The sequence below is a fragment of the Natrix helvetica genome (genome assembly GCF_964273705.1).
Source record: "Natrix helvetica genome assembly, chromosome: 14".
Lineage (NCBI taxonomy): Eukaryota > Metazoa > Chordata > Lepidosauria > Squamata > Natricidae > Natrix > Natrix helvetica.
The window spans coordinates 857,627-879,415 of record NC_138564.1 but is presented as its reverse complement, the minus strand read 5'-3'; the positions used below and the strand labels follow the sequence as shown (position 1 = coordinate 879,415).

The 21,789-nt window shown below is 44.0% G+C and overlaps 1 protein-coding gene across 1 annotated transcript; it reads left to right on the top strand.

Annotated features, from left to right (window-relative positions):
• Window positions 1–2,702: 2,702 nt before the first annotated feature.
• Window positions 2,703–12,516, top strand: LOC309399052 (COUP transcription factor 2-like; the record flags this gene model as incomplete). Its single annotated transcript, XM_081966519.1, has 3 exons — window positions 2,703–2,728; window positions 4,402–4,908; window positions 12,405–12,516. The coding sequence occupies 3 exons, from the start codon at window positions 2,703–2,705 to the stop codon at window positions 12,514–12,516; spliced, it is 645 nt and encodes a 214-aa protein (XP_081822645.1).
• Window positions 12,517–21,789: the final 9,273 nt, after the last annotated feature.

Here is a 21,789-nt window from a genome sequence, read left to right as displayed (position 1 = left end):
GCAACCGGTGCTACTAACAAACAATTAAACAAACAGAGTGACATCTGTTAAGCATACAAAGTGCGCGCAAACATAAAAACATAAAAGAAAAAAAAAACACAGCTTCAAAAATAAAACAAGCAATTAAGATAGTTTGAATATACTCTGAAATATGCAGGCATCAGATATCACCCTTAACCCCGCCTTGCTGATGCTCGCAGGGAGAGGAGAAAAAAAAATGGTGAAAAGAACACAGCCCCCCCCTTCCTCCTGCCTTCTCACCAGAGGCAAAGAGGGGGGGGGTGAGAGGAAAGGGAAAAAATGTTTTGTTAAAACGACAGGCTCTTTTTTCCTAGGAATACAGGGAGAAAATATTTATCATTCATTCAAAAACACCTTTTTTAGCACCACACACGCTCTGTTTTTTCAGCCAACAAACCTTACATTTCAAGCATCCAATACTAACTACATACACACCCATTCACACTTATAGGTACATTTCTTTTACCACATTAATTTTACACACTATCATTATAAATGCAAAAAACGGTAAGTCAAAGGAAATTAAATGCACAGCGGGGGAGGATTGCAAAAGCAAAAGTCAGGAAAGGGAAAGCGAGAGTTGTATCTTTTTTCCAAGGCAATGTACAATCCATAGACACATAAATCATTTTATACTAGGGTTTTGATCCCTGATGAAAGAGAGGGCGAGATGTTACAGACACTCCCTTGTAAAATAACACTTTCCTTGAGGTTTGCTGCCTTGTAATAAAGCAGCTACTAACAAATTAGTTTTATGAGAAGATGTTCTTATGTCCTGACACACTTTAATCATATCTACCAAATATATTTTAAGGTAAATCAAATTCTTTTTTGATATCACTGGCAGGACTTTCCCATTATTTTTAAAATCAGCCAATTGTTTTAGTTTATTAGTGAGTTTGCCATGATTAAGACAGAAGGCCAATTAATTCCTTGTTTTTCAAATGGGGAAGTGTTTTTCCCCCATTAGAAGAGATTTTAAGGCAGGAGGCAGTTAACTCTCTCATTGCCTTTAGGTGTGAGACCCGATACTGAGAGAGTTTTCCACCTATAATCACGATTATCCAACCGTGTTTCAGGCAGGACGAAATGCACATGTTTGTAGATTCTTTTAAAACACGCAGTTCAATGTTGGTATGGACAGGGGGGCCGGGGACGCCCGGCACAAAGGTAAAAGGATAGGCGACAGGGAGATCGGAGGAGTCAAGGGAAAAGGAATGAGAATGGAGAAGGGAGGAACGTGACCACCCTGGGAGGGAGAGGGGAGGCAAGAGGCAGAAGAAGGAGAAGGAGGAGGAGGGGGGTTGAGGCTTCTGATTCAAGAGAAAGTGTGGATTTGGCAGAAGCAACAAAAGCAGAAAAGGAGCCAGCCCGCGAATCCACATCGGGCAATTCAACAGGAAATTCAGAGGGGGGAGAAGCAAAGGGCTCCGCAGGGGGAGCGGAGGAAGCGACTGAAAGTTTAGGAGCCTCATAGGGAGGTGGAGACACCTTCGGAGTTACGTTCGAAGGGGAAGAGTTAGGAACGGAAGAAGAAAAGGAATTTTCAGAAGGAGGGTTAGGATAGAGAGTTTCTAAAGCAAACATAGGACAGAAAGGAAGCGATAGATTTGCGAGAAAGCGGGTAGACAGTATTGCCATTAATCTTTTGGATACAATTTGCACTTTTCACAAGAGCTAAAAGCTCCTCTCGATGGTGAGCAGAAGCTTTAGAGCACGGGGTGCCCATGACTTACGTGTGCACAGTGGCGCGTCCGGCCGGGTAAGGTCACAGGAGTGAAAGAGAGCACACCGCTAGACAACGATCGTGCCCATGAAGACGCCAAGACAGGACCGGACGAGCCCCCAGATGTCGCTGCAAGGTTTGCGACACACTCAAGTCCGGATTCGCCTGTTTGGGTCTTCAGGGTTCTCCCATGGGAGGGAGAACGAGCCCCGGTCCTCACCGGGAATTTGGAGGGTCCACGCGTGGACGAAAGCCGCAATTCAAGACATCACACAAAGAGTTTTCTCGAGGGAGGCAAGCACGGAATGCTCGGAGAATGTGAAAGCTACATTTCTCCTGACGTGTTCTGCACAAACCCATTTATTGCATAGTTTTACAAAGGCTGGGAGATAGGCACGTACAAGAAAAGTACACTCAGTAATTTTCCCACAAATAACAAGAAAACAGTTATCAAGTATTATAACAAGCAAACAGCTATAGTTAAATGTTGCAGTTAGCCAACATCCTATGCAAGCACTTTTTAAGGTCATTTTCTCACGGCCTACTTGCGTTTCAGCTTCAGCAAAGCCTGAACCAATCTACTATTACTGTTATACACTCACAGAGGTGTACATGGTGTGGATAAAGGGGAGAAATGGGTTCCCTTCCCAGAGGTCAACCAATGACAGGGAAGAAGTAGGACGGACAAGAACATCCTTTTACACAATATGTCATTCAATTTGGAATTCACTACCACAAGATGCCGTGCTGATAATCAGCTTGGCTGGCTTCAAAGAAGCGCCAAGTCAATTCTGGGAAGTCCTGGGGGTCGAGGGTCCTTATCCTTGGAGGCCAAAGGGCTGCCTCTGAAGGCCAACTGCTGGGAGAGGAATGGGCTTCCTAGGGGTGAGCTGCAGGAGAACAAATGGCTGGACTGGATGGGCCAGGGGTCTGATCTAGCAGTCGACATACCAATATGTTCTTAGTTATTGCTGTGCTGGTGTGAGGTCTGACAATCAATCAGAAGTAAATATTTATATTTATGGATCTTCCAACCTGACACCCTCCAAATGCACCAGGAGAGCTGCCGGTGGGGAGAGGGGGTGCAGAAACACATCCAGAAGGGACATAAAATGTTACTTGCAAACTCCCCCATCCATGTCTTTTTCATATATTCGCAGAGTTGCCGGATCATTTACAAAACAAATCTTGATGAAGGAGAAGTTGGATATTTATTTGTCTGTCTGTCTGTTTGTGTAAATTTATTTTAGACCTTCTCACGACCATTTGTCTCTTGTTTGGAAGACCGCAACGCGTTCTGCGTGGGTCTGCACTCACATGTGGCTGGTTCAGAAGATGGCAGAGGGGACACTTGGGCACCCATCTTGTGTGCCCGCTGGCTTCCCAGTGTGATTGCAGATGCTGGGTGTCCTTCAGAGGCCTTTTGGCTCGGGGCTGGCAACCGCCTCTCTTGGTTGCTTCTGGACATCTGGCAGGGCCTGGCGTGGTCCAGCTCCCATCAGCAAAATGGGTTGTCCCATCTCTCCAGCCTTGGGGTGACCCTTCCTGGCTGCTGTTTAAGGAGAGCTTTAAACTTGGGCCAGGGTGGGTGGGCATTTTCCTGGTCTGCGTGGGAGGGAGGGAGGGAGGGAGGGAGGGAGGGAGGGAAGGAAGGGAGGGAGGGGTAGTGTTAAGTTTTTTGAGTTGATTGCAGTTATGTGGGACTGAAAGAGAAGTGGGGGGAGGGGGCTAGCAGAAGTGGGGGGAGGGGGCTAGCAGAGGGGGCCATCTGGGTGTTTCGGACAGCCTCCGTCCTCCACAGGTGCTTCTGCTTCACTAGGCAGCCCCTCCTGCCCTCTGCACCAGAGGGTCTAGTTATCTGCAACCTTTCCCTCCCCAACTCATATTAGGGAGGGGATGGGGGATTGATTCCCCATCCCAGTCTGCAAAACCAGCCATTGCTTTCCTTAGCAGGACCCTCCCCAAAGCTCTCAGTCTTGCTGGCCTCCTTACTGAGATGGATTCGAGCTTTGCTGTTGGCACAGAGCAAACAAACTCTGAGCATGGTTGGGGCCACATTGCAGCATGCAGAAATCATTTCTACAGCTGTCTGGATGGGCTCAGTGAGCTCTATAGTAATCCTCAGCAGGCCACCTTCACCTCCCCCCACACTTGCAGACCGCAGCTGAAAGAGACCAGGCTGCATTCAGATTATTGCAAGCTGGTTTTACAGTGCAAACAAAGATTTCATTCTTCCTAGAATGGGGAAAGTAGGGAAAAGGATGGTTTGTAGTTTGGGGGACGGGGGATCACTTTCCTTCTCTTAGGCTTTTCTCCCATTTTTGCCACAATACAGCATAACAGAGTTGGAAAGGACCTCAGATGTCTCCCAGTTCAACATCCTGCAACATTCTGGACAAATGGCTGTCTAGTCTTTTCTTAAAGGCCTTCAGTATTGGAGCACCCACAACTTCTGAAGGTAAGTTCTTCTACTGAGGAATTGTTCTCTCTGTCAGGGAATTGCCCTTGTTCTAGGTTGGATCTCTCCTTGATCAATTTCCATCCATTACTTCTTGTCCTGCCTTCAGCTGCTTTGGAGAATAGCTTGATCCCCTCTTCTTTGGGACAACCCTTCAAATATTGGAGCACTAATATCATGTCACCTCTACTCCCAGTGGCGTAGCGTGGGGGGTGCAGGGGGGGCCGGCCGCACCGGGCGCAACATCTGGGGGGGGGGCGCGCTCTGGATATATTTCCCTCCTGCTGCGGGCAGAGCCTTACCCGACCTCCCGCTTCGGCAGCCAGTGCATGCAGCCGAACAACATTATGGGCATCGAGAACATTTGTGAGTTGGCCGCTCGGATGCTTTTCAGCGCCGTGGAATGGGCTCGGAACATTCCTTTCTTCCCAGACCTCCAGATCACCGACCAGGTGGCCCTGCTGAGGCTCACCTGGAGTGAGTTGTTTGTCCTCAACGCCGCCCAGTGCTCCATGCCTCTCCACGTTGCCCCGCTCTTGGCAGCCGCCGGCCTCCACGCGTCGCCCATGTCCGCTGCCCGCGTGGTCGCCTTTATGGACCACATACGCATTTTCCAGGAGCAGGTGGAGAAGCTGAAAGCCCTACACGTGGATTCGGCGGAATACAGCTGCTTGAAAGCGATTGTCCTCTTCACCTCAGATAGGTGGGGGGCGGCCTCTGCTGGGGTGGTGGGGCTCTTCCAGCACTTGCTGGGAAGTGGGATTCGGGCCTCAGAAACCAGCCTTCCTTCCGTCCGTCCTCCCCAGCCCATCCCCCTTCCTCTTTCCCTTCTTCTCAATTTTCCTGGAAGAAATGGAAAAAGGCGAAGTGGGGGGGGGCGAGAGAGAGAGCTCTCTGGGGCGTTTTGTTGTCGGCTGAGGGGCAAGAGATTGTGGTTTGACTGGGAGGCACGTCCTGCTGTATCTGTGTCAGCTGTGCAGACCTAAGGTTAAAGTTTGGAAAGTTATCTTCTCTTTCATTAGAAGAGGATTTAAAAAAAAAGAAGTCGAGGAAGTATATATTGGGAAGAGTGGGAGAAGGGGACAAATTGTAGGTACATAGGGTCTACACAAGGCCCCGGTTTTTGTTTTCATGGAGCCCCTCTGAATCGCTGTGAATGAGAAGTGTGTGTGTGTGTGTGTGTGTGTGTGTGTGTGTGTGTGTGTGTGGACATTACTCCCCAGAGTTGTCCCACTGAGCACAGAAAGAGGCAGCCTTTTGTGTCAGTAGGCAGAACATCACAGCTTCATATTTTGAGACCATTGAAAGGCTGCAAGCTGCTCAGTGACAATGGCCAGCTGAATGGGGGGAGGGAGGAATAAACGGGTTAGGGGGCGCAAATTACTTGCCTTGCCCCGGGTGCTGACAACCCACGCTACGCCACTGTCTACTCCTTCTCTTATTTAGATTAGACATACTCAGTTACTGCAACTGTTCAATCACATTTTAGCCTCCAGCCCCTTAATCATCTTTCTTGCTCTTTTCTTCTTTGTAGCGTTTCAGTGTCTGTTTTGTATTTTGGTGACCACAACTGGATGCAGTATTGCAAGTTTGATCTACTGCATTGAGTTCAGTTCTCCATGATACAAAAAAATGTGTGTGGTACATGAATAATGTGGCATCTGAGTATCGTTAGTTTTTTTTTTTTGTATAAAGTTTTATTTTTTCCTTTCATGCACATTCACAAATATACATTCTTATAAATACTCTTAACATTTATCTATTAAGTATTGACATTTTGAACCTTCCTGAAGCTGGGATTGGAGCTGCTGGATAGAAGGGGGGTGAGTCACAGAGACAAAGAAACTGAGGTGGGGGCCTGTGTGCCTAACGGCGCGCGAATCATATATCTATAAACCAAAATAGCAATAATACATTCTGGATTAGTGTGCTTGAGATTGTGATTTTATTTTATTTCAAAATGACCGCCTTAGTTCAATGTAATAGCTGTTTTGCACCTGTCTTTCGCAATACTCTTTTCAAATTTGGATACTGTCCCCTTTATAAACAAATTACTAGTCTACATAGACAGATTACCTATCTAGAATCTGTAATCTGTGCTCTCCAAGCAGAAACTAGGTGTCTACTTCAGCCATTCCACTCTATGGAGAAGCCATGCTATCAGCCCCCTCTGCCACAAAGATCTTGCAGGAGAAGAGCAGTCTGGAAAACCGTGGGATGTGGCAGGTTGAGAGCTGTGAACCATAAACACAAAGCTTTTGCTGTGACCCAGCAAAACAGATATAGTGCCCTTGCTGACCTTAATGGGGACACTAAAGAGATAGGTCAAGGTAGTTGTGATAATGATGACTCAAATAAGCAGGGGATCGTGGTCCAAAATGAAGAACTTTCTTCGGAAAGGCGAAATGGGGAACCAGGTATCATACATCAGTCGCAGAAGAAGAGCAAGGTATACAAAAAGAGAAGCCACCTTCTGGTTGGTGATTCAATTGTAAGGGATGTAAATTTAGGAGAGGATATGGAGGTTTTAAAAGAGGTCAGGTGTCTGCCAGGTGTTACTGCCAGCAGAGATAAGGCGTATTCTTAAGATAGTCAAGAATGTAAGTAAGGACTGTGACGTTGATGCTATTATACATCTTGGCACTAATGATCTGTCCCAGAAAGATGTACTTTCTGTGCAGAATGATTTCCAGAACTTGGGGTATGAACTTAATAGTATAGGTTGTAGGCTTATCTTTTCAGAGGTTTTACCAGTATATAAGGAACAAAAAGGGAAGGGCCAGCGTTTAGCAGAGTTTAATGTGTGGCTAAAGGAATGGTGTAAAAGGGAAGGCTTTGGTTTTATTAGTCATGATGCCTGTAGCTGGTCCAATGAAAAACTGTACAAAAGAGATGGGTTGCACCCATCCAAGAAAGGGACTGAGTTACTTGGCATTAAATTCACAGATTTTCTTGATAAACATTTAAACTGAAGAGCGGGGACAGAGAATTAATAGATACAGAACATTTCTGTCCCCAGCAAATGAAAATTCATAGGGTTATAAGTGCATGTAACATAGATGTGTGTGTGGGTAAGATTATCACTTATCACAAAACCAAGCATTTAATAGTGATTGCCATACCATGTGCATGAATCACACAAGTGGCAAGAAAATAGGGGCAGTCAGGCATAACACAGGTTATGTAGACAGTAAACACAAGGTCAGTCAAAATGGACTCAAATGTCTATACACCAATGCACAGAGTATGAGGAATAAACAGGGCGAATTAGAAATTCAAGTAAAAGAGGGCAGATACGATATTATTACCATTACAGTAACTTGGTGGGATGAAACCGACAAATGGAACATACAGCTAGAAGGATTTAAATTATTTAAAAGAAATAGACCAAATAAAAGAGGAGGTGGAGTTGCACTATATATAAGAAATAATTACGTCTCTTCAGAAATAGAGCACAACAATAATGAAAACTATCTTGAATGCATTTGGGTCAATATTAAAGATTGTGGGGGAAATGACATTGCTATAGGTCTATACTACAGGCCACCGTCCAAGCAGAGGAAGTAGATGAACTTTTTGCTAGACAGCTAACTAAGGTATGTAGGAAGCACACCACAATAGTAATGGGAGATTTTAACTACCCTGACATCAACTGGGAAACAAACTCTGCATCAAGTGGAAGATCCAACAGGTTCCTAACAAACCTAGCAGACAACTTTGTTTTCCAAAAGGTAGAGAAGGGAACAAGGGGATCAGCCATATTGGACTTAATTCTCACTACAGAGAGGAAATGATAGAAGGTGTTGAAGCCATAGGAATCCTGGGGGCAAGTGACCATGCAATATTGGAATTCAACATTATGCAAACACAAGTAGTAGAACAAAGTCAAACTAGAGTCTTGGACTTTAAGAAAGCTAATTTCAATAAACTTAGAGAGAGCTTGGGAAAGATTCCATGGATGAGAATCCTCAAGGGGAAAACAACTCAAGAATCTTGGGAAATTTTGAAAAATGAGATTACAAAAGCCCAGTCTAGCACAATACCAATGAAGAAGAAAAATAACAGCTCCCAAAAGAAACCAGCATGGCTGCATAAAGAACTATCTGACAAACTGAAAGACAAAAAAGGTAAGTATAAAAAGTGGAAGGAGGGGGACATAACTAAGGCAGAATATCAGCAAATAGCCCGAGCCTGTAAAGATGAAGTGAGGAAAGCTAAGGCTCACAATGAAGAAAGGCTTGCCACAAAAGTAAAAATTAACAAAAAAAGCTTCTTCCAACATGTTAAAAACAAGAAAAAGGTTAAGGAAACAATTGGTCCATTGCTAGGAGAAAGTGGCAAGAAGGTGACAAGCAACAGGGAGAAAGCAGAACTATTTAACTCATGTTTTGCATCTGTCTTTACACAAAGGGATAAAACAGTCCAAACTATCAAAAGCAGCACCACAAAAATCAGATTAGGAACACAAATTGAAATTGGGAAGAAAATGGTAAGTGAGCACCTATCTACCCTAGACGAGTTCAAATCAACAGGACCGGATGGATTACACTCCAGGGTTCTGAAGGAACTAGCAGATGAGATCTCAGAACCACTGAGATCCTGGAACACCGGGAAACTACCAGAGGACTGGAATAGAGCTGATGTGATTCTCATCTTCAAAAAAGGGAAAAAATAGATCCAGGAAACTACAGACCTATCAGCCTGACCTCAATACCAGGAAAGATTCTGGAAAAAATAATCAAGCAACGAATTTGCGAACACCTAGAAGCAAACAAAGAAATAGCCAAAAGCCAACATGGATTTGTCAAAAACAGATCATGCCAGACTAATCTTATTGCATTCTTTGATAATGTGACAAAATTAGTGGACCAGAGGAATGCTGTCAATATAGTTTACTTGGACTTCAGTAAGACTTTTGATAAGGTAGACCATACCCTACTACTAGATAAAGTAGAAGAATGTGGGTTAGACAGCATCACCACCAGATGGATTCGTAACTGACTGACCAACCGCACTCAACGTGTAGTCCTCAATGGAACTGCATCTACATTCTACATTTATGCAACAAAAACAGAATGCACAGGTACAGTATAGATGATACCTTGCTCAGTAGTAGTAACTGTGAAAGAGATCTTGGAGTCCTAGTGGACAACCATTTAAATATGAGCCAGCCATGTGCAGCAGCTGCCAAAAAAGCCAACACAGTTCTAGGCTGCATAAATAGAGGAATAGAATCAAGATCAGGTGAAGTGTTAATACCACTTTATAATGCCTTGGTAAGGCCACACTTGGAATACTGCATTCAGTTCTGGTCACCACGATGTAAAAAAGATGTGGAGACTCTAGAAAGAGTGCAGAGAAGAGCAACAAAGATGATTAGAGGACTGGAGATTAGGGGATATGAAGAACAGTTGCAGGAACTGGGTATGTTTAGCTTAAGAGAAAGAAGGACTTATTTTCAGGGAAACAGGGTAACAGTATTAACATATTTCATTTTCTACTAATACATCTCTTCCTTCCCTTCCTCCTTTCCCAACCATTTTCTCTTAACTCATCTCTTGCTCTCTTTGATGTTTCATTTTTCATCAGTTTTCTGTTTGTCCTTCTATCCCCTACTCTTGAATTCTCTTTTCCCCTTTTATATGTATTATATCTTTTCTTCTGGATTTTCCCTATCATTCGTCTATGCATTATTTGAGTAACCCTCCCTAGGATTTCTCTGTTTTGCTTCCCACTGTTTCTTTCTTAATTTCTGAGTTGCTTTTTTGGGGGGATAGGATTTCCCCTTTTCCCTCTCTACTCTTTTTGTGTCTTTATAAATCTCAATAGAGTTATCTAACTGGTTTTTATTTTCAGCTTTTTTTCACCCATGTTAACGTCTTGCCTCTCATTTGTGTTTGTCAGTTCCTCTCCTACTTCCTGTTCTATATATTTCAATGATTTTTCTGATTCTTTAATACATTGTACGTGCATCTTTTAACATTTCGAGTAACACTTCATACTCCCACACTCCATGTTCAAATATAACAAGTTTTTAATGTTTTTATATTTTACCACGCTTAATTAAGTATCTCTTTTATTTCCAAATTTTTCCAGCTCTAGTATCCAATCCCAAAGTAAAGCAGTTCGTTTTAAGGTTTTTAACTTTCTTTATCAGCCATGACAAAATAAAGTCAAACAACAGGAAATGGCCAAACAGTCCTTAGAAAATCTTCTACTTATCTTTCCTGCATTCAAGGTTGAGTTTTTCCGCTGTACTTTTTTTCCAGATGTTGCTGTACTGTCTTTCCTCTAGTAGATGGCTTTTACAATCCCACCGACAGTCAAATCAATTAGTTACATTAATTCTACTCACATAATTATATTATAAATATTAAAATTAAACTTATTGACATATTAGTATTTGCTCCATGTATTTCCTTTAGCATTTAATTATTCAATATTTTAATACCCAATACTAATAACCATAGTAATATTATTTAAGTATACATAATAAAATCATCTTTCAACTTCTGATCTTTACATCTACATATTCATTTTAAAATATTATATAGGAATATGCATAATAATATTTACCCCCTTTCTAGTTTCCACCTTTATTCTAATTTTTAATAGAGCAAATTTTATATTAGGAAGGCAACTCTTGCCCATTTTAGTGTTTCAGTTCTTGTTGATTTTTTGGCATGTTTCCCATACTTCTCCGTTGGGATTTTGTATCTCTATGCATCATTCATATTTGATGTAAATATTTTCTCTGTCTCTACATCTACCTTTCACTGCTTCAATATGCCTATCAGTGCCTCTATCCTCTCTTCAGGAATATCTTCCTGTTAGTCCAGTTCTGTTTCTTGGTCTCTTAATTCATAATCTGCCTGATCAGTTTCAGAAGTTTTTATTATCTCTTTTTGTTTCTTGTCTTCTTGTTTCATTTGTTGTTTTATCTGCTCTGTTCTTTCCTCTGTTTTTTCTCTCCTCTATTTCCTGGGTGTCTTGTTCAGTTTTCATTGTCATTTGAGGAGCTTTTTCTGGTCTCACAACTATATCATGTATCAGATCCTTTATCTCCCTGTGGTTCTTTGTTATAGCTTCATGAATACTTTGAAACATCAATAATATTTCTTTTTGAAATACACTTATTTGTCCCTGTTCAAGCATTTTGCCTTATTTTGACGAGTCAAAAAGTTACTCAGTGATCTACCAAGATCCCAAAATCTCAGTTATCTATAACCAAAAAGCCAATATTGAAACAGTTTACTCAGTCCCAAAATTATTCCTCAGGATTCACAATATTTATAGTTCTTTATAGTCCTCAACAGGTCAGTTTACTTCTTCCAAGTTCTCCAAAAGGTCTTTTCTTTTTCTTCTTTCAGCTCTTAAGTAGTTATCAGACAACATTTATAATCCTAGGTGATCCATCAGATTTCCCCATGTCCTCTTAAACCACATAGTCAACTCCTTAATGTCAATGATAATTCCAGGTATTTGTAATCCACTCTACTTAGAAATCTTCAAAAGTCTCAGAATGTGTCCCTCCTCGACTGTGAAGCAAATAGATGTAAAACAATATGCAAGAAGGCAGTTTTCCAAGTGTTATTTGTTCTCCATTCTCTTTTCTGTTTATTCAATCCTCAGATTATTTCAAGGTTATTCTCAGCCTTGTAAAAATATAGTATATATTATTTCACCAGTAGATGGCACCATTTGCTTACAATTTCAACATTACACAAAATCTAACAGCTGATTTCTGTTCCAATTTTCTTCAAGCAATTCCTTCCAATAATCAACCAAATATTCCCAGCATTTTAAAATGCCTTTTCAAAATATTATCATTAAAATATTCAAGTCCAATCTTTCTATATTTTAAAACTGTGTTCTCTCTTAGGTTTCACTTTTTTCAGGTCTTTATCTCAGTGTTTATTTGCTGCTTTTTCACCACTTCAGAGAGTCTTTCTTTTGGAATTTCTTTTCTTTGGGATTAGATCTCTAGTATAGAAGTTGAAAATCACCTCATCCAGTTCCAGTCCACTGTTCACAAAATGCGCTCCAGCACATTTCTTTCTCCAGTTGTCCCAGCTTCATGGTGGCCATAAGGCCACCTCTCCTCTCTGTTTCGGATGGGAGGGAGCCTCGGATTGAGCAGAAGAGCCGCTGCTCTCTGTGATCTGCAAGGCGCCCCTTCTTTCTTTGTCACCCCTTCAGGGTGACTTTAGCTCCTCCAACAATGAGGATTCCGCATGGGTTCATGGAGCCCCAATACCCACGACAGTCTCACAGCAACGTCAAATCGGACGTGATACAAAAAAGATGCTGAGGCTCTGGAAAAAGTGCAGAGAAGAGCAACAAATATGATTAGTGGGCTGGAGGCTAAAAGATGAAGAATGGTTGAGGGAACTGGATATGTTTTATGAAAAGAAGGACTGGGCTGACATGATAGCAGCCTTCCAAAGATGCCAATCCTTAGTGGTTCACAGACCCTGCAGGTTGGCAGCAAGGACAATTGCCTTTGGTCAGCTTTTTATCAGCAAGCACCTGTGTGCTCTCCAGAAGGGGATGGGCCTTCACTCTGTCGTCATCCAAGGACAAGAATGGAGATCTCACATCATTCATCTACCCCTGTGTGGACTTTTTCCTGGACAAAATCAAGGCTAGTCAGACTTAATTCCAACTGACACTCATCCTGTGATGGATCTGCTGGCATGAAATATCCAGATTCTTTCACCATCAAATCTGGGATGAAATTCCCTCTAATCCAGTGGTGGGTTGCAGGCGGTATGCCCCGGTATGGGCGTACTGGTGTCTCCCGGGAGCACCGGGTACCGTTCCGATACGGTGCTCCGGAGGGCCCACCTGGCCGCCCGCCTTATCTGTATTGGCCCTCCTGGGATTTGTGGAGCTCCAGAGACCAAATTAGTCAGGAATTGTACCCTGGGGGTGAAGCTCTCGTTGAAGCCATTAATCTTGTGCAGCTGCACTCTCGTATTATGACACCCACCCACCTGATGAAGAGAGACTTACATTGAACCGAAAAGGGCCATTCAGGAGGCAAACTGATGTTTCTACAGGGAGAACTGAGTTCTTCCCTGAGTTAACAATTACATGGTTACACCAACATTGTGCAACAAGGGAAAGTGGAGATGTTGCTTGAGTTCACCTTGGAGCTGATCCCTTTCTTAGTAGGAGACCAAAGACATCAGCAAGATGAGCTAATGTCCCTTCGGGGAGAGGGGACGGTCTATAAATCTAATAAAACTTCAAACTTATTCCTCCTCCTGGCTCTTAATCCCATTCCCCAACTCTTGCGTAAAGAAAACAATCATGTCAAGCCATCCAGGACTATCCAGGATCTTTGCCAAACAAAAGCTTGAATATCATCAGCCTCCCATTTGGACATCAATGCCAGAGAGCCTGGCAGATATTTTGCTCTGGCTCTAAAGATGGGACAAGATATGGTCCTTTAAAATAGCACAAGGGGGAGAAACGGAGCTTCCCTCAGCCAGCCGGGCGGGCGGCCTAACTCTACCCCTGAAGGAGCTGCTAACCTCACAGTGGGGCACGAGGTTGGGATCTGGGGTGGAATCTAAGGTTGGGCTCACTGGGCCCTTGCAGTGATACTGGGAAGTCAGTCAACAGCCAGAGGAGAAGCTCTGGAGGTGGGGGGGGGGGGTAAAGGGCAGAATCCAAAGAGATGCTCCTTCTGATCTGGAAAGAAAGAGCAGAGTTGGTCTCCACAGGGGGTGCCTGGCCCTTGGCTGCCAAGGGGCCCATCCACTCCTGCCCCATTGCTAGGATGCTCTTGACCACCCAGGGACACACCTCTCTTTCCTGGGCGGGCAGTCTCCTTCCTCAACAGGTCTTTGGCCTGCAGCCACCTCCCATTTTTATTTTTCACAAAGGATTTCTTGTTAAAAGGGAATTCTGGAGGCTGGATTTGGGGTTTGCTTTGCTCTTTCCATTGGGACCGTTTTAGATTTTTCTTTTTTTTAAAGAACTTAGGTCCATAATGTGCAAAACAACATGTTGTGATAAGAGTTGATCTCAAGAGGCTTAACTTCCAAAAGTCATAGACATCCCAGAGTCAGTAGTGCTGATAGCCAGGACTCTAAACCCTAAAAAGTGGTTTGAAATTTAGTTTTAAAAAATATTTTGGTTAAAGCAAATGGCTCTCATGCCTTTAATGATCCCCCCCCCCCTTTGTTGGCGTAAGAAGTGACTGTGATAGCATCTTCCAAAGGAGCTTAAGGGCTCACGGAGGACTTCAAGCACAGCAGGAAGCTTGCATGGTTCTGGTTTCAGCAGCTGGACCAACTGCAAAGCCCCAGGAAGAACAGGTGGCCTCGCCCATCCTTTGCTGCTCTGGTAGTCCCTCAGTTGGGCAGCTTTCACTGTGGCAGCCCTGAACAGTGGAGAACCCTCAGATGGAGAGGCTGAAGGTGCTGAGAAGCTCATGGCATCAAAGAGGTTGACAGGCAACTCTCAAGAGGAGGAGAGGGAGCAAACATTGAGTGGTCAGGAAAGCTCTAGTTCCGTGTGTGAAGTTCCCAGAATTAATTAATTTACGAGCCTCGAGACAAAGTTCAAAAGAAATCCAATCATTTATTAGGATCGACATTCTGGCGTGAACTCCTGTGGAGCCAAAACTGCTTTCGCTTAATTGCGTTTGAACTTTACCCCTGTATACCCCCCCCCCCTTCTGTCCTGCGTCATAACTCATATTCTCCAACTAGGCTGTAGACATGAGATCCGACTCCGGCCGAAGGCTTGCATGGAATTTCCCCCTTCATGACAGCCTGATAATAGTCATGGCAACGCTTTAGAAGTCGACACCGTGATGGTGAACCTATGGCGCATGGGTACCATCTCTGCGGACATGTGAGCTGTCGCCCACGTCAGTTTTATTGCGCATGCGCACACGCCTCCCACCCGCCAGCTGATTTTTGGATCTTTGCTAGGAGAAGCACATGCATGTGCGGGATGGGAGTGGTCATGCATGCATGCATGGGAGTGGGGGGGAGATGCACATACATGGGGGGGGCACACCCCATTTTTGGTTCCAGGCGGCTTCAGGGAGTCCTATTAGCACCACAATGGTCGCACATGCACACGGGAGGCGGGGGGAGCACGCGGGTCACACAGGCCTGTGCAAGGGGTGGAGCCTGTGGGAGGTTTGTGGGTGTAGCACACGCATGCATTCCTTTCCCCAAATACCTTTCACAGTGCGGTGTGTGATGCTCAGAACTGGGCAAAGAGCTTGATCAATGCAGACTAAAATGGATCTATTACTCATAATTTGAAATTCTGCTGCAGCTCAACACAAGCTTTGGCTTTCTGGCCATTGTGCGACGCTGACTCAGAGGCATTCTGAATTTAAGTGCAGACTGTAAAAAGTTTGGGAAAAGATGGATGGATAGTGCAGAAAACCTCCTGTTTTTGTAAATCCATGCTCTTGGAGTGAGGACTGGCACTTGCTACTGTGGGGAGGAGACACTGCAAATAAAGCAGCAGAACAGAAGCCCACAGTTCTTGCAGCCCACACCTCTTGATGGGCACAAGGGAGAGCAGAAGATAGAAGTTTCTTCAAATGAAATTCCAAGTTCCGGGAGTGTGAGAGCCCAAACGGGCCATGCCAAGGTCAGAGCAGAAGCCAGCTCAGCAGCAATCCTGACTTTTCCCTACACCCCCTAGAGCTAAAGCCTTTCAGGAAAAGCGATTGACACAGCTACTCTATAGAGCCTAGGTCTCATTCTGGCCTCCATGCTGTCAGCGTTCCAAATAGCCTCCAAAATTAAATCAGAGTCCGAGGCAAAGGATTCCTCAAAGTTCCAATTTATGAAGAGAGCCATGTTGGCATATCTGGGAAAACCCGAATCCAAAAGCTTCCCAGTTTTCCCACCCAGTTGAAAGTTCAAGATCCTGCCCCCCCAACACCCACAAGTCCATCCCATGGTCCAATCTTCCACTGCCACAATGACAGATTCCACCCATCCAGTTCCAGCCAGGTGCAGAGATAAAGATGACCATGGCTTTCTAGATAGAATGTTATTATGGCTACATATTACATATCATAAAATCCCCCCTCCCATTTCCCCACAATAGAAAGTAGACAGTAGAAGTGTGACAAGTCCAAAAGAAAAGGTGGCTTGCGGGCATGACAGGCAGCCTCCCCTCGGGAGAAAAGGGTGTCCTGTAAAAAGAATAATGCAGGGGGTTAACATTTACTAACTAACCACCTCTTCTCCCCCCCCTCCTCCCCACCGGCCTTTGTCTTATCTGGAAACTTGTCATGGAGCTGCTTCACTACTTTGTCAGCTTTCACACTCCAACTTTTCACCCACGTAGCTTCAGACAAAGGGTGTACCCCTTCCAATGCACTAAATATTGCAAGTGATACAATCTAGAGTCTCCTATTTTTTTCACTTCGTACGGAGTTTCTCCTTGTATCACCACAGGAGGAGTCAAATAATGGCTGCTCCTGCAACCTCCTTCTCCTTCTGTCACACTAATGGCCCTTGCAAAAAGAGCACAACACAGCAGCAGTCAGGAGGTGACCATACTCTCCACAGCCTGCACCTCAAAACTAATAAGACCTTCCCCAAAATAAGGCCAAGCGCTTATTTTTTGGGGGGGGGCAAAAGAAAATAAGACCTTGCCTTATTTGGGGGGAAACACGGTAGGAGTGCAATCCCCAGTTCTCCCTCCTCTGCATGTTCCTCACCCTTTCCTTACTGCAGGAAGGAGAAAGCAGCATTTGGCCATAAGCCTTCTCTTGAGCATCCCAAGGGGAGCAGGAAGAAGGAGCTGGGAGTCTGCAGAGGAAGGCTCTGGCCAGTGGAAATGAAGCTGCTATGCTGTGGAAGTGAACAGGAAATCAGCCCCCACCCTGACTGGTCTGGGGAAGGAAAGCTGGGAGCCCGTAGACAGGGGAATGACCCAGAGGCCCTCCGTTTCAGCTGTACAAGTAGAGAGGAATAATGACTTCACTTTTCTTTGACACAACCCAGCTTGTAGTCAAAGATCATAGCCAAGTCTTTCTTTCAATCCTAGTTTGGACTGCAATCTCATTCTGCCATATGTGTTGGCCAAACATCCCAGGTTTTTATCATTTGCAACATATAAATAGACCATCCATCTGATTATTAATAAAAATATTGAACAATACTGGCTGAAAGACTAATTCCCATAGAACCCATGGAATAGTTGACTATACTCCAACAATGTAAAATAATTTGTGTTGATTTTGTAAGTGTTGTAAACCCAGCTTACTGTAGTGTGATCCAAAATACTCCTTTTTTTTGTTTGTTTGTTAAGGAAAATGTCATTTGGAACTTTGTCAAAACCTTTGTTGAAATCAAGGGAGAATACATCTTTGTCTACCACAATCAAAGGAGCAAAAATTGTCTCCCGTGATTTGTTTTTGGCCAAGTCAGACTGACTATTTGAAGTTGAGACATTGTTTTCAGTATCCTTACAAATGTCCTGTTTCATTATCTGCTAGAACATCTTTCCTGGAATTGAAGTTTGGCTCAAAGGTCAAGAATTATCAGGATCCTGTTTTTTCAAAGCAAGAAATTTGCCACTTTTGTTCTTCTTCATCCTTTGGCATATCTCCAGTTCTCTAGGACTCCGTGTTTCCAGGTCTTGCAATTTTCTGGAGATTTAGATTGCAATTCTAATACATTAGACTGGGAAAAAGTGAAAGGATTTAGAGATATTTTACAATGGTCAGAAGAAAATTGCAAAATTATTTCTCCAGAAATCGGAGGGTTGGGCAGAGCGAAATTCCATCTTTGCAAGACTGGTGCTAGCTGTGCAAGCTCCTCCAGTGAGGTGCAGTGAAGTAAAGTCCCAAAGCAGCATAAAGAAATGGTGCTGGGAGAATGACCCAAAGGAAGGGGAAGGGATTAAAGAAGTGGAGGGGGTGATTTGGGAGGGATGCTACACACCCTGAGACCGCAACAGTTGAGAGAGGGTGCTTTGCCAAAGAGTCCATCATTGCAAGCAGGGCCGGATTTAGATGAAAAGAGGCCCTAGGCTATTCCACTTATGGGGCCCTTTCACCTCCCATTTTTAAGTTTGCAAATTACATGAGAGATAATAAAATACATCATTGCTGTGATATATATCAATATATTAAATGAAACATGTTGTAATTGGTACTAACCTTTATAAAAAATGTGGCACGGATAATAAATAAAAATAAAAGGCCCCTCTTGATCTTGAGGCCCTAGGCTGAAGCCTAGTTAGCCTATAGGAAAATCCGGCCCTGATTGCAAGTAGCAAACAAGGAGGTTGTTCCTTAGAAATGAAACTGTGAGGAGCAGAAGGCAGAGATGCCCTGGGTATACTGGGAGCAAGTGGTGGGCGAGAGCAAGAGTCTGGAGGCAGAGGAAGTGGGGAGAAACTAGGGATGGAAAAGCCCTCCCTCTAGACACCCCCTCCAAATCCCATAATCATGGCAGGCAAGAATTACAGGGGAGTCATCGGTCTTCGCTCCTGCTTATAAGCACCCTAGAAGCACCTGGATAGCTGCTGTGAAGAACAAAGCACCGGGCTTTGGACTGAACGGCAGCCCATTGTCTCCTTGATAGTGTGGAGAAATTAGTTACTCAGTAGCTGGCAAACCATGCTGAAAACTAACTTCTTCCTCTAATCTCTTCCCTTATCAGAAGGAATGACAGATTTTGCACGTAGGCATAAGCACGTAGCAGGAACAGGAATTCAGTGAGTAAACATGTGAGTCACGTAGCTATACTATGAGTTGTTCATGAGGATAGCATGCTTTTATGTACCAATCAGCTTTTGCCAAATGTATTATGTTGTCCAATGAGCTTTTGCTGTGTGGAGAAGAATTACAATAAATGGGAGCTCCTGGAGTGTTCAGGTGTGCCTTTTCCCATCAACCTTATTCCTGTCTGTTTCCTGATTTCTACGTCACCAACAGATAGAGCCCACTGTGCCTGTTGTTTTGGCAGCAATAGACATTAGACTTGTGAGATTTTTCTTTAAACCAACCAGAATATGCTTCTGTCTCATACAGCCAGCAATGGCTTCCTTTGTGCATTGAAAGTCTTTGCCTACAGAGGGCCACATTGTTCAGCTCATTTCAGAACTTATGGTTGTTAAGCAATGCACAATTGCAACATATTAACTTCCATTAGAGAACAAAATGTACAGATTACAGATGCCAAAGAAGGCTATGTCTCCAACTCATTACAGCTGTTTTTCATTTAATTAATTAATTAATTTATTAAATTTCTAGACCGCCCCCTCTCTCCGAAGGGACTCGTACAGGCATAAATTTAAAACATATCAAACACATAAGTAAAACCAGATTAAACAGCCCCTGTACAATTTATAAAAATTAAAAAACAGACCTTAAAACCAATCTTAAAAAATTTAGAAATAGGACTGAGGTGGGATAGGTGGAATTAGGCCAAGCCGGCTAGCTGAAACAGGTGGGTTTTGAGTTTCTGACGGAAGGAGCGGAGATCCGTAGTCATTCTAATGTCGGGGGGGAGGTCATTCCAGAGGGTCGGGCCCATCACAGAGAAGGCCCTTCCCCTAGGCGTCGTCCGCTGGCAGAGCCTAGTGGATGGCACCCGGAGGAGTCCCTCTCTGTGTGAGCGAATCGGCCGGAGGGATGTATGGGGCAGGATACGATCCCGCAAATAACTAGGTCCTGCGCCATGGAGCACCTTAAAAATGATGGTCAGCACCTTGAAGCGCACCCGAAAAGCCACAGGTAGCCAGTGTAGCCCGCGCAGGAGATTGATTGCAACCACTGGAGAGCTCTGCCAGCTCCTCATGTTCACCATGCACTTTTGGGGGATGTTCTCTCCTTACTGTTGGACCAGAGTGGCATTAAGATAGTGTTGGCATTGTGCCAGGATCTTGAGAAGGGCAAACAGTGCACCATTCTACCGGGGTCCTGCGGCATCTCATCTGGCACTTTCTGTCTTTCCCCCTGCCAGCCTTCTTTCCTTTGTCTGCACCCAATCAGAGCTACATGGTGAAGGGGTGATGGATGGGGCTCTCTTCTTCTGTGATCAGCTGCCAGGCAGCTGGGGAACAACATCAGCAGCTGACTCCTTGTAATAAACCCAATGTTTGACACAGGCTGCTGTAGAGTAGAATAAAATATGAATTAAAATATAAGAATGAAGACGTGGCATGAAAGGGACAGTTAGAAGCTTGCTTAAAGGGAGAGGGAAATGTCATCAGCCTCTAACCACAAGATGTTCCAGCCAACCTCCCTATGTCAAAAGTCCAAAACCACAAGGTTCAAGTAAAGTTCGTTAAAGACACGTAGTCCATATCTGTGTCCCAAGAACAAAAGGAGAAGACCCCCATCTACTTATAAGGCTTTCCCCCCAAAATAACCAATAAGAAATGAGTGAAGTATTTTCGTGTTGCGCTGCTTTTGAGAATGTATAAGAACACGTGCTTCGATAATGAAGGTTGTTCAGAATTTCCAATGCTAGCTACGTGCTAGCTTTCTGAACCTTGCTGCCAAATAAACCTTTCCTGTATCCTGAGAAGTCTAAGCCTATCATTTTCTGCAAAGGCTGCTTGAGCTGTCCATTTTAAAACTGTGTGTGCCCTTCCTTTCCTTCTGGAGCAAAAGACAGCATTTTACATTTAGGTTCGGCATCCAGCTGCATCTCACCCCTTTCAACACCAGAACAGCCACTTTCTGGCAATATTTCAGTAGCAAAGGAGGAATATAGGAACAAGACAGAAGAGTAAGGGATTTCCCTCATAACATGGCAATCACGCTCAAATCTTGTTCAGTGTCTGTGTGTGCTTTTCTGTCATTCCCCTGCTCTCCTCTGAGATTTTGAATGGTATTGCTATGGAGCTATCACAGATATGTCAGTTGTAATGGATCCCCTCTTGCCAGATACCTGTAAAGTGTAAAGGCTCAATTGCAGAAGTGGGGGAAATGCTAGCCTGTTAATTGGTACAAGTAAAAACCCTTTAAAGAATGGTCACTTTCTTTACCTGGCCATCTTGATTTCCCTTCCTTTAAGAGAAGAAGTGTTGCAATTTCACCCCTACCGGTGACACAGACCTGCTGGATATTGGGGAAATGATTCTCTGGAGTGCAAGAGGGAGCAGAGAGAAACCCCAGAACAATAGATTTCCGGTAATTTGTGGGGTGATGGTCTGACACAAGCTTTTAACAAGGAACGTGTCCAAAATTGCCTGTATATTTTATGCTTCTATTTCTTTGCTACAAGATGCCCCCTTTTAATTACTCCAGCCCTGGCCTCTCTCAAAGGCATTGTGGCACTGAAGCTTAGGCAGCCCAAGTTAGGATCTATTCCCTGAATTTGGGAGAAAGACTTTTACACCGTTGCAAAGGTGTTTTTTTTTAACCAATCCAAAATTAAAAATCAAGTAATCCAGGCAAAGCAAGAAGAGTTTATTAATGGGGTTCATTTTACAGGGTAGAGAAACAAATGATACAGACATTTGGTATGCACGATAGGCCAAAAAGCGAATCATTCAGGCACTGAGCAACAGAAAACCCCCATTCCACTCCATAGCCTCTTTCTTCAAGTGTGTTGTCAGTGTATTCAGGGAC